At 38.0% G+C, this 13291-nt stretch overlaps 3 protein-coding genes, 1 non-coding gene and 1 pseudogene across 4 annotated transcripts; 4 read left to right on the forward strand and 1 right to left on the reverse strand.

The window, feature by feature from the left end:
• Positions 1–200: 200 nt before the first annotated feature.
• Positions 201–1000, reverse strand: LOC106385780 (peroxiredoxin-2E, chloroplastic). Its single transcript, XM_013825681.3, has one exon. The coding sequence runs from the start codon at positions 839–841 to the stop codon at positions 347–349; it is 495 nt and encodes a 164-aa protein (XP_013681135.1). The 5' UTR covers positions 842–1000; the 3' UTR covers positions 201–346.
• A 287-nt stretch (positions 1001–1287) lies between these two features.
• LOC106385781 lies at positions 1288–3700 on the forward strand (annotated as a pseudogene).
• Positions 3122–3194, forward strand: TRNAF-GAA. Its single transcript has one exon. It is a non-coding gene; the product is annotated as a tRNA-Phe (tRNA).
• A 436-nt stretch (positions 3701–4136) lies between the features above and the next one.
• LOC106389140 (delta(14)-sterol reductase-like) lies at positions 4137–6979 on the forward strand. The gene is made up of 13 exons (XM_013829333.3): positions 4137–4327; positions 4438–4555; positions 4631–4701; positions 4819–4875; positions 4950–5041; positions 5406–5453; positions 5589–5709; positions 5797–5843; positions 5969–6050; positions 6135–6211; positions 6288–6407; positions 6540–6614; positions 6694–6979. The coding sequence occupies exons 1-13, from the start codon at positions 4154–4156 to the stop codon at positions 6845–6847; spliced, it is 1236 nt and encodes a 411-aa protein (XP_013684787.2). The 5' UTR covers positions 4137–4153; the 3' UTR covers positions 6848–6979.
• Positions 6980–11305: 4326 nt separating this feature from the next.
• On the forward strand, positions 11306–13237 carry LOC106389141 (fructose-bisphosphate aldolase 8, cytosolic). The gene is made up of 3 exons (XM_013829335.3): positions 11306–11490; positions 11885–12112; positions 12193–13237. Exons 1-3 carry the CDS (start codon positions 11463–11465, stop codon positions 13011–13013), a joined length of 1077 nt encoding a protein of 358 aa, XP_013684789.1. The 5' UTR covers positions 11306–11462; the 3' UTR covers positions 13014–13237.
• The last annotated feature ends 54 nt before the right edge of the window (positions 13238–13291 follow it).

The following is a 13291-nucleotide window of genomic DNA, read 5'->3' on the forward strand; positions in this document are numbered from 1 at the left end:
TTCTAGACAGAAACCTCTGTCACGATTTTTTTTGTCAACTTTAAGTAGAAATAGAATAGCCAGTACTACTAGTGCCACTATTTTCTCAAGAACTTCCCCTTGAGATATAAACATTCTCGATTGTCATTGGACAATAATGTCGATTCACCAATAACCTTAAATCAACCAAAGTAAAACTCAAAGCATATAACAAAACTAACTAACACACACAAAGTAGCTATAACTCGAAACAAACATACGGTCTAAACATTCCGATTTGTTATTACATTAACCGATGATATATATAGAATCTGAAAGCTCCAAGTCCAACACATGAGAAGACAGTAAAAACAGAACACAAACAGAATCAAAGAGCTTTAAGCATATCTTCAGCACTACTGTTCGTAAAAGCGCCTCCTTCTTCAAGATTCAGAACCTTCACAACACCATCCTCCGCCAGAATCGCGTATCTCCTCGACCTAACTCCGAGTCCCACCGGCTTATCCCTCAAATCCAACTCCACACCAAGCTTCCCCGTGAACTCTCCGTTACCATCCGAGAGAAGCATCACCTCGTCGTTGATTCCGAGGTCCTTCCTCCACGCTTCCATCACGAACGCGTCGTTCACGGAGACGCACGCGATGACGTCGACGCCTTTGGATCTGAGCTCTGCGGCTTTGGAGACGAATCCGGGGACGTGTTTCTGCGAGCAGGTGGGTGTGAAGGCTCCCGGGACGGCGAAGAGGATGGTTTTCTTCCCGGCGGTTAGGGAGGAGACGGTGACTGTTTTGACGTCGTTGCTAGTGGGGTCAAGAGACGATTTCTTATATTTGGCTAAAAAATCTACCATAAAAATTTCCATTAATCATGGTCTTAAGCATCTGTATTTATTAAATCAAGTAGAAGTATCCAAAAGAAAATATGCCAATAGAATATGCGTTAACTTTAACTGGTTGGTAGCTGCGATTGATTTTCCACTTGTCCTTAAGGTTATGTTTTTGTTACATTAGACCACCTCCATTGGTGGTTCCAAGGAGAGGTTCCAAAGTGAAAAAGCAAAAAAAATAAATAAAAAATGCTAAAATCAGAGAGAACCGCTGCCTAATTAAGAGGAAGTAGAGTTGTTAAAAACCATGTGTCATTTTATTATTGGCTTTTCTTTTTTTGCATTCTCTCTCTTCCTCTTCGTTGTCTCTTCGTCTTCGTTCTTTGTTTTTTTTGTTCTGAGAAATCGATGGGGACAACAAATCGAGTGGGGATCGTTTTCGGTGGTGTAGATGGAACGTGGTTGCTATCAAGGAGATCGCCATGGAGATCGCGATGTCGGGGATTTTCATCTCGAGGAAGATCAATCACCCCAACATCATCCGCTTCATCGACATGATCGAGGTTCGTCTTCTTTTGATCTTCTTGACATGATTGAGGATGTTGTTAGGACGTATAAAGCTCCCATCTTTCTTGGACCAGCTTCACCACAACAGGTTTGGCTCTCAATGCTCTGTTTTCTCTTTTATGACCTTTGGTTCCTTTGCTTTCTGAGACAATTAGTGTTTGATTCTAATAAATAGGAATTTGACATTTAGAACCTCCATCTCCATGTAATGACGATGTTGGTCAACTTGTTGCATGCATAAGCTTTGATCTGTTCTGTTTCACTTAACCAATTGATAAGAAAAAAAATTGTTTTTGGGTTCTTTCTAGATTTGGCTCTGTTCTTGGTTATGAGCTCACCTATTTTGTATCATCTTATACACAGAAGCTTATGATGCACTTGATCCAACTGGAAACATCACCATAAAATGGGATATCATTAGCTGGACTGCTGATGGCTATGTGGTAAAAAATATTTATAACTTCATCCTTCAATACCACTTATTATATAATCAAATTCTTGTGTTCATAGTTGCCATACTAACCAACTCATAATATTTTCTTCTATCTTCAGGCTGTTGTATCAATATTCAATTTTCAACAATACCGTAACATTCAAGCCCCGGGTTGGCAACTAGGATGGAGTTGGTATAAAATAGGAAGTGATATGGAGTATGGTTGGTGCACAAGCCACAGAACAAGGAGATTGTTCTAAGTTCAAAGGCAACATACCTCATTGCTGCAAGAAAACCCCCACCGTCGTTGACTTGTTACCGGGAACTCCATACAACCAACAGATATCAAACTGTTGTCGAGGCGGTGTGATTAGCTCCTGGGCACAAGACCCCGCAACAGCCGTGGGAAGAACAACCTCCAGCTGCTCTTGCAATGTACACAGCATATGTGTCCCATCAGAGTTCATTGGCATGTGAAAACTAACTACAAAGAGTACTGGCATGTGAAGGTCACAATCACAAACTTCAACTACAATATGAATTACTCGCAGTGGAATTTGGTTGTTCAGCATCCCAACTTCGACAATATCACTCAGCTTTTCAGCTTTACACTCCCACAACGTTAGATTCAAATCTTGTACGCTTTGAGCTGGTCATTAAGGTATATATGTTCAAAAACACTTCTCACCCTGACCTGGATTTTGATTCTAGTGTCCTAGTGTTTGTCTAGTTTTTGTGTCAAATTCTATAGGAAGTTTTACTTTGTTTCTTTCATGTTTGTTTAAAAATTTTAATTATAAATTTGTATTTCTATTTTTAATATGTTCTATGTCATATTTGTTTTAATTTTATGAAATCCAATAATTTATAAATTTTGTTAAATTTAAATTTAATAATTCAACTTTAAAAAAAATATATATATTTAAGAACCTCAAAAAGGTTCTCTCATTGGACCATGAAAAATTTAATTGAACTAACAAGGGTTCTAAACTTTTCAAATCACAAAATTAATTACTAATTTATTCATTAGAGTCCATAAGGGTCTCTAACCAATGGACTTGCTCTTACATGCACAATTTGCACATACACCTTTTGCTCTCCCAACTCTAAACATTAGACATTTACCTTTGTCATACAATTTTTTTACTTTATATATCTGTATAAACCTATGTATATTTGTGGAACTGGGATGTCATAATGAGTTATGGAGTTAAACCTAATTACTATACACATCACGCTTGATTTTGTGAATTTTGTAGTATAAGCCATCACATATTATGTATTTATAATGTTTTATTGTACACAATTAACAACTTGCGGGGATAGCTCAGTTGGGAGAGCGTCAGACTGAAGATCTGAAGGTCGCGTGTTCGATCCACGCTCACCGCAATCAATTTTTTATATATTTCTTTTAACTTTTACGACGTCGTTTGAATTAATAAAAACACTAAAAACTGGGGTTTAACAAGAACGGGTCCGACAAAGCTCTTTCCCAAGCCCATAACGCATCTCATTTACCCTGTTAAAAATATCCAGATTTATGTTAAGTCCGTGTCTCTTCTTTACATGTGAAAAGTCTAAAAGCAAAAAAAAAAAAATTGTAGGCTGTGGTTTTCGAACCCACGCCCATTAATGTGCAGAAGAAGTTAAGTTTTGCCCCTTTACCGCAATCGATTTTTTATATATTTCTTTTAACTTTTACGACGTCGTTTGAGTTAATAAAAACACTAAAAACTGGGGTTTAACAAGAACGGGTCCGACAAAGCTCTTTCCCAAGCCCATAACGCATCTCATTTACCCTGGTAAAAATATCCAGATTTATGTTAAGTCCGTGTCTCCTCTTTACATGTGAAAAGTCTAAAAGCAAAAAAAAAAAAATTGCAGGCTGTGGTTTTCGAACCCACGCCCATTAATGTGCGGAAGAAGTTAAGTTTTGCCCCTTTACCGCAATCGATTTTTTATATATTTCTTTTAACTTTTACGACGTCGTTTGAATTAATAAAAACACTAAAAACTGGGGTTTAACAAGAACGGGTCCGACAAAGCTCTTTCCCAAGCCCATAACGCATCTCATTTACCCTGGTAAAAATATTCAGATTTATGTTAAGTCCGTGTCTCCTCTTTACATGTGAAAAGTCTAAAAGGAAAAAAAAAAAATTGCAGGCTGTGGTTTTCGAACCCACGCCCATTAATGTGCGGAAGAAGTTTTTTTGCCCCTTTACCTCTCGGGCAAACCTGCTAACGTTGATATTTATTCACATGTTGAATATAATTTCATATTCTAGTCGTGATTCAAACTGATGACAACAATCTTGAGTAAAGATTTACTAAAAACAATTATTGAGTATATGATCGTTTCCTATGAAATTAAGAGTTTAAGGGTTGTTTTGAAAATTTACTTAATTAAACAAGTGAACTCCTCGGAGTCAGTCCACTCGAGTTTCGAATGCTTCGTTGAATCCACAATGCTTGAAATGGATCTCCGTCTTCTCCTACCATCTCTCGTTCCCTCATCGCAATCCGTAAGCCATATCCCTCTGTACCTTTTGATTCAACGTCATTGTTCTTAAGCGATTTTTAGTGCTCTTCTGATCAAATTGCGTATCCTTGTGGGGGTTTATCCGAGATTTAGGTTTACGTGCTGGTGTTCTACTTCGTCTACTTAGCCGTCGCCGGAGAAATCCTTCCCGGAAAAGTTATCCGCGGCGTCGTTTTATCAGATGGCTCTCAGCTTCGGTACCGATGCAATGGTTACTTCATCTGATTCTACTCTCTATAGAGATTACCTGAGCTCGAAAGTTTAATTTCTCTCAAAACATGTTTAGGTCTATTCGCACTGTCATTGCTGGTTGCTATTTTGGGAATCTCTGCAAAACTCGGCGTTTTGTCACCTCTTGTAAGTGTTACTTGTTACCATGATCTTATCAAGACGAGTGTTAAGATTTGAAGTGTGTTTCTACGAATCTGTTGTGATATATACTTTACTCATAGCATCGAGATTTTATTTGATTAGGTGGTTGCTGATAGAGGGCTTGAGTTGCTCTCAGCTACTTTTATCTTCTGTGTTTTGGTAAGATTGATTTAATCTGCAATTTCGTTTGTTTTTATCTTATTCTTCAGATTTGTGCCTCTTAATGTGCTCAGGTGACACTGGTATTGTACATTACTGGGCGCACTTCTTCGGATAAGAGTTCTTCCCTAAAACCTCACGTCTCAGGAAATCTTTTACACGACTGGTACTGTCATAATACATTTGTAGATATACATGCTTTCGTATTCCACAAACCGTTATTTTAGATTTATATTTTTTGTTTTTACTTGGGCAAGAGCAAAACTAAGGGAGAATCCATAGTCTGCTGTACGCTATGAGTGTGAAATAACGATTTGGAGGAAATGATTCTATAGAAGCATGCAGAATGTTGAGTTGTTTCTCCTAGGAAGACTAAAGATTGCTCTTTATTCTTATCAATTAGCAGTGACGTAGCTTTTGTACTTAGTCACTGAAACCAAAGTTATGGTTTTCTTTGTCTTCACTTGCTACTTCCAAACAGCTGCTTTGACTTTTTTGTTTGTTCTCATCTTGTTTGTTTCATGTGATAGGTGGTTTGGAATACAGCTGAATCCTCAGTTTATTGGCATTGATCTCAAGTAACCCGTCTTTCCTTTTTTGTTTTTTCCTTCTATGTGTATGCCCGGGCAGGATCGCTGCTTCGATTTGCTTCAGGATCACTGATTCATTTACACATGTTTCTGATGATAGGAATTATTACGTGTGTTGTGTAGGTTTTTCTTTGTCAGAGCCGGGATGATGGGATGGCTGCTTATCAATCTCTCTATTCTGGCAAAAAGTTTTCAGGATGGTTCCTTGAGTCAGTCCATGATTCTTTACCAGATTTTCTGTGCGGTACATTTGGTTTTACTTACAGCTCCTGCTTCTGAAATTCTCTGATTATTCGTGTTTTGTTAGTTTTGATTAAATTTGTAAATGCAGTTATATATATTGGACTACTTTGTTCATGAAGAATATATGACCTCTACGTAAGTTCATGGTGTCTTGAGCAAACTTTTTTTTGTCTTACCACAGTATGATAATTTCCAGTATCTCATTTAGTCGTGTCTTTTTAAGTACTGTTTGTCGATTTTTATTTCATTTTTTTTCACAGATGGGACATAATTGCAGAGAGGTTGGGCTTCATGCTGGTGTTTGGAGATCTCCTGTGGATTCCTTTCACTTTTAGCATCCAGGCATGTAAACAGTTGTTATAGGAAACAGCAACATTCTTGAATGCTTGATCACTTTGTGAGTGGACTGTCTTCTACTTGTTACAGGGATGGTGGCTTTTGCACAACAAAGTAGAACTAACAGTTCCTGCTATTGTAGCCAATTGCTTTGTGTTCTTGATAGGGTAAGTTCTGTACCATTGGGTGATATTACATTCTTAGAAACTAAACTAAGAAACCCACATTTCTTTTTTCTGGCAGGTACATGGTTTTTAGAGGGGCTAACAAACAAAAACATATCTTTAAGAAGAGCCCTAAAACACCTATATGGGGTAAGCCTCCAGTGGTGGTTGGTGGAAAGTTGCTTGCTTCAGGCTATTGGTATGGTCCTTTTTCTCATCTTCTAGTTTCTTTGTTTGGTTTCACCGTCTATGTATTTGATTGTCTATCATGTTGGGAATGGTGAACAATGCTACATTTCGATAACTTAGATGCTGTTTTAAAACAATACAGGGGAATCGCAAGACACTGTAATTACCTTGGCGACTTGATGCTTGCTCTGTCCTTCAGTTTACCGTGTGGAATAAGGTAACTTGTTCTGCTTGACTGCATCTAACAACTACCAAGTTCTCCGGTTCTATAATGTTGTTTTTGTTTATTGTCTCAGCTCCCCGGTTCCATATTTCTACCCGATATACCTCCTGATACTGTTGATATGGAGAGAGCGAAGAGACGAGGAACGATGTGCAGAGAAGTACAAGGAGATTTGGGCTGAGTATCTTAGACTGGTCCCCTATAGAATCCTTCCTTATGTCTATTAATTAATGATAGTGCAATGTCATGGATCCTTTGAAATCCATTCATCCTCTTGTGTCTTTCTTTCATTTTCTTGTTTCTGATCTGACAGTAGAATCTATACTATCTATACTATTAAAGCAGAATCATTCTTAGTATTATGCCCCTGATTTTTTCAATTAATTACAAAAATTGCTATTACCTTTTCGAAAATTTTAAACGGTTTTCGGCCACATTACACCGGTCAGAAACAAGTATTTAAAAACCAATTTACAAGCCTATTTTGGCAGTAAAAAAAAGCTGAGATTTTCAAGCCCATTTCGACTTTATTAGAAACCCAATCAGATTATAATTATTTTTACGTATACTTCAAAGATCTATCATCTATACTAAAATTGATTTATGACATATATGTTATTTACATTGTATTAACACTTTAGCCATGCCAAAAATCTGAATATAATCTTTTATCATTATTTTCCGTTTCTTTTTTTTGTAAGACCGTCGAAGAAGTTGGATTACTCTTGGGTGGATTTCACGAATTTATAGACCGAAGTTCATTTAAATACTTGATTTTTATTGACAAAAAAAAATTAGAAAACCCATTTTAAAACAGTAAAACATAAAAATGGATTCAAATTTTGTTTGTATTTCTTTTAATCACCTTTTAAAATATGCTACGAAAAGGATATTTGGGATTTAATAGTTTACAATAAACTAAAAATATTAATACAAAGAACTCTTTTTAAAAACAACTCTTCGGAATTACTTTGTATGACTATTAAACATCAACACTATTAAAAAAATTAGTTATCAAATAACACATAAGGTTACAATTAACAAATATTTAATTTTCAAAAGAAACAAATCCCGTGCTTTTAAAATGCGAGTCATTATATATATTATTATATTTATATCTCAATACATATCATCCTAAATATATAAAACAACTACTACACATATAACAAAAAAAACAATTATAAAAATATAAATGTTCTAAATATAATATGTTATAAAATAATATATTTAAGAAATAGATAATTCCGCGCTTTGAAAACGCGGATCAAAATCTAGTATTCCATTATAGCTTTTACACATCGCAAATCCTTTTTTCCTATATTAAACTATTATTTTCATGTTTTCTCTTATTTACAACCATAAATCAAATATTTACTTGCAAGGCTCGAGATTCTCATGCACGCCTCGCCAAGCTCTACGTATGGCACAAGAGCCACGATTAGCAAGAATAAGCATATGACTAGTGAAAAGACGTAAATGATTTGGATGATGCTAGGACTGGCCTTCTTCTTCAACCATCTCGCAGTTCCATCTCTGAAAATTTAAGTTTTTAGCCAATCAAACACCGACAATGTTGTAATTGAACAATGATTTATATTGATGGCGAACAGTTGAAATAACAAATCAGATGTAATTAATAAATCCAAGATCACACATGTCATGTATTCATAATTGACCTTCCGAGCTTCATAAACATCCATAATTCTCAAAAAAGTTATTCACCGGAGGTCCGGATTCATAATTGAATTTCTTCAGAGTTCATGATCCATAACAACTCTATATGCACGTAAGAACAGTAATTACTAGATGAAAAATAAGTAACTTACTATTAGTATGGTCATTATTTGCTTCTTTTTTTATCACCAAAATATTCTGAATTGAAGCCTAATTTTTACAGGTCCAAAATCATAGACAAAGCACCATCTCCATTATCTAAATCTAAAATTATGTATCAGAGTAAAATTTCGGACATTTCTCTGATGTAGATGTCAATACTTTATGGAAATGAAAAACAAGAAATTGTTGAATATTGATGCATACCAAAAAGGCAAAAAAATAAATAAAACAGGGTGTCTTTTTCTTGGTCATCGATGACGAAGTTTAGGAATTGTATAAAGAGAATAAAGGGAACTCATAAAAAAGGTTTTAAAGGTGAAATACACCACATTATAAGTCAAAACATTATTTTATTTTCTTAATAATTTGCTTCCATTCATAATAATTTGCAGTACATACCACAATCTAATCCAATATAGAAAAGGACATGTATGATTTAAATCCAAAAGCCCAAAGGAATGAAAATACAATCTGTAATTAGAGATCCATACAAGACACTTGTAAAACCTACGAAAACAAGTTGTATACTACGGTCATGTCGGTAGAAAAGTAAATGAGTTTGATATCTTGATTGATGCTGATGATACATGTAAACGAAGAGTAGCGGTTGTTTCGGTTGATCTGTCTCTGTCTAAATCTCGGGATCTAATTTTCTATGTAGAGAGATATCAAAGTCGCATTTTTCCTGCAAATCTAGAAAAAACATAGAGAGACTTACATATAAAGACACATTATGAATTTTCTTTTCTCTTAAAGACACATTGTTTGTTTGGCACACTTTGTGTGGACAGGTGTTTTTTCAGGACATAAATGCCCTTGGTTTTGTGTAAGTAGAAAAATGTTCTTTTCAAGAAACCAACAGCAAAGCTAACTAAATTTTCGTGTGGTTGCAATAAATGCAACATTTATTATTAAAAAGGTTGGTATATAGATTTATGTGAATTGTGTTAATTTGGCCATCGGTTCCGTTTCGAAAAAAAAGATTTAATGGTGGTTGTGAAGTTCTGGGTTTGAAGTTTTGTTAATTTAGTTTAAGAGTTTTAACATTTATCTGATAGATCTTTCTTCTGGTTTCTAAACAAAAAGTATATGAGGAAAATATATTTGTACACTACAGAAAGAAACATCAACGTTTGCAAAATGCAGAAACTATCATCTTATATGAATCTCGTTATTTACCAGAGTATAAAAAACACATATAGGATCTTTACTGTTATCCATATCTCATCTGACCATTTCGCACTTGACCCCAAGTCTCATGACCACAACGACCACATCCACATAACTGTCGTCCACACCAATCACACCCACACATCCTTTGTCCACATTACGAGAGCTCGATGTAATGTTGTCCTCTCCACACCAAAACTCGGACCTGCTCACCATCGTTGTCCCTACCTCTCGTCCAGCTTCTTCCTCCCTCTCCCAAAACATATAAATCTTGTAAATAACCAGAGCATGGAAGATACATGTGGAATCTTCACTGTTATCCATATCTCATTTGACCACCTCTTATCTAGCCACTTCGCACTTGATTCCAAGTCTCATGTCCACAATGACCACATCCATACAGCTGCCGTCCACACCGATCACATCCACACATCCTCTGTCTGCATCACGAGAGCTCGATGTCGTCGTCCTCTCCACATTGGAGATCGGACCTGCTCACCATCGTTGTCCCTACCTCTCGTCCAGCTTCTTCCTCCCTCTCCCAAGACATATGAATCTCGTAAATAACCAGAGCATAGAAGACACATGTGGAATCTTCACTGTTATCCATATCTCATCTGACCACCTCTTATCTGACCACTTCGCACTTGATTCCAAGTCTCATGTCCACAATGACCACATCCATACAACTTTCGTCCACATCCACACATCCTCTGTCTGCATCACGAGAGCTCGATGTCGTCGTCCTCTCCACATTGAAGGTCGGACCTGCTCACCATCGTCTTCCCTACTTCTCCTCCAGCTTCTTCCTCCCTCTCCCAAGACACTCGCCACTGAAACTGCGGCGTCAACGACGTAAATCCTTGTCGTGTCCTTTTTCGATTCTTCTCAGAATCTCGCTTCTCGTACGCGCCACTGAAGCGATGACAGAGGTGGTGCAGAGCTTCATCAGTGTCCATCTCCATCACAGAGATCCGTCATCATCCATATCCATGGCAAAGTTGATATCTTTTATCACGAAAGAACACGGCGGTGAACACGACTCTCTCAGAAAGTGACAGAGAAGACAACGGTGCTTTGGTTCAATTGTACTTATCCAAGATGATAGATGAATATGAAAGATTGTTTTTAGGATTAGGTTAAGAGAAAGGGGATCTGGAGATTTTGAGTTATCGATGCAAAATATATAAAAAATTAATGTTTTTATAATTCATTATTTATTCAAACACGTTGATATCTAGTTCAAGGACAAATTGGACAAAGTGACTTGGGAAAGTGTCTTCCAAACCCAAAGTGTCTAAATTGGTAATTGGAAACACAAAATATGTCCTTGAAGGTAAACTTTTCAAAAACATATTGTTCTAGAAAACAATATTCTATGGAATTTCGAAGTCAAAACTGTCTAAATGCTTAATATGATGATGCAATAGAGTTGAAAAGAAGTTGTATATTACACAAACTAGTTTACAATTCGTTTGACGGTTTGGAGCTAGAGAAGGTTTATTTTTGGGCCGTCCATGGTGCGGTCGGAGTCATGCATTTCCAAAACCAATACTTCTAAGTTACCAAATGACCCCCGTAAGAAGTTCTTTATAGTATAAGGTAAGAAAGGGTAAAAACGAGAATAAAGACAAAAACTGCCAACTCTAAACCACGTGAGAAATCCAACGGCTGAAAAACTGTTTATTGGAGAAGATGCCACAGATCTAAACCCTTAATCAACCTCTCATCTGCATCTATAAATACCAAAGCCTTCCTTCTGGTGGTCCACCAACTCACATCTCTCTCGTCTGCTTTATTCCGCATCTTTCTCTCGATCAAAATCCGTCACAAGCCATGTCTGCCTTCACCAGCAAATACGCCGGTATGCTCTTTCTCCATCGTATTCACTTGTAATCGCTTCGTGTTCACGTTGTTAACTATCTAGATCTGGATTGTATTTGTTACTGTTGCCTGTTCTGGGGATTGAAATGGATCTCTCGATGAAACTAGCGTAGATCTGACTCTGTTTATCAATTTCAAACATCCGTAGTGAACGATCTACTCAAATTATTTTCAATATCGTAGTGATTTGTTCCGTTTAGTGATTGTTTGTGCGTTACTGTTGCTTGCTCTGTGGATTGAAACTGAATCTCTAGATGAAAATTAGCGTAGATCTGACTCTGTTCACCAGTCTAGAACGATAGAATCAAATTGTATTCTCGATCTGAAGGTTTTCATTTTTTTTTCTCGTACTGATTTGTTCCGTTTGTGTACAGATGAGTTGATCGCTAACGCTGCTTACATCGGCACACCCGGGAAGGGTATTCTCGCCGCCGATGAGTCCACCGGTACCATCGGAAAGCGTCTTGCCAGCATCAACGTCGAGAACGTTGAGACCAACAGACGTGCTCTCCGCGAGCTTCTCTTCACCGCCCCTGGTGCTCTCCCTTGCCTCAGTGGTGTCATCCTCTTCGAGGAAACTCTTTACCAAAAGAGTTCCGATGGTATAAAATCGATTCTTGTTGTGTTTGTTCACTGTAGATAAGTGTTGGAGAGGGTTTCTGATTGTTTTTGTATTACGCAGGCAAGCTTTTCGTTGATATCTTGAAGGAAGGAGGAGTTCTTCCAGGTATCAAAGTCGACAAGGGTACCGTCGAGCTAGCCGGAACCAACGGTGAGACCACCACTCAGGGTCTCGACGGTCTCGGTGAGCGTTGCAAGAAGTACTACGAAGCTGGTGCCCGTTTCGCCAAGTGGCGTGCGGTCCTCAAGATCGGCGAGAACGAGCCATCAGAGCACTCCATCCACGAGAACGCTTACGGATTGGCTAGATACGCTGTTATCTGCCAGGAGAATGGTCTTGTGCCCATTGTTGAGCCTGAGATCCTCGTCGACGGATCCCATGACATCCACAAGTGTGCTGCCGTCACTGAGCGTGTCCTTGCTGCTTGCTACAAGGCTCTTAGCGACCACCACGTCTTGCTTGAGGGAACTTTGTTGAAGCCCAACATGGTCACCCCTGGTTCCGACAGTGCCAAGGTTGCTCCAGAGGTTATCGCTGAGCACACCGTCCGTGCTCTTCAGAGAACCGTCCCACCAGCTGTTCCAGCTATCGTGTTCTTGTCCGGAGGACAGAGCGAGGAGGAGGCGACTAAGAACTTGAACGCGATGAACCAGTTGAAGACCAAGAAGCCATGGTCATTGTCTTTCTCTTTCGGACGTGCGTTGCAGCAGAGCACTTTGAAGACATGGGCGGGTAAAGAGGAGAACGTCAAGGCCGCTCAAGAGGCCTTGTACGTGAGGTGCAAGGCTAACTCTGAAGCCACACTAGGAACATACAAAGGTGATGCTAAGCTTGGTGATGGAGCCGCGGAGAGCCTTCACGTGAAGGACTACAAGTACTGAGGAGCGTCGTTGTTGTGACGTACTCATCACCCTCGATATATTTCTAAGGGTTTATTCTACATTTTTTTTTGCTTGACAATATCGGATTAACGATGCTTTTTTCGATTTTTGTTTTCAATTTCTTTTCGATTTGTGTTTGATTTTCGTTGGATGTTGTTTAAAATGGTGAGTGTTTGAGAAAAAAACGCACAAATAAAAAGGCCATGCGAGGTTATTTCTGTTGAGCTTATATGAACAAGAAGTAAATTAGGCCTACTCTTTGAATGGTGTATTATTAA

The sequence above is a fragment of the Brassica napus genome, chromosome C4, assembly GCF_020379485.1.
Source record: "Brassica napus cultivar Da-Ae chromosome C4, Da-Ae, whole genome shotgun sequence".
In the NCBI taxonomy this organism is placed as follows: Eukaryota; Viridiplantae; Streptophyta; class Magnoliopsida; order Brassicales; family Brassicaceae; genus Brassica; species Brassica napus.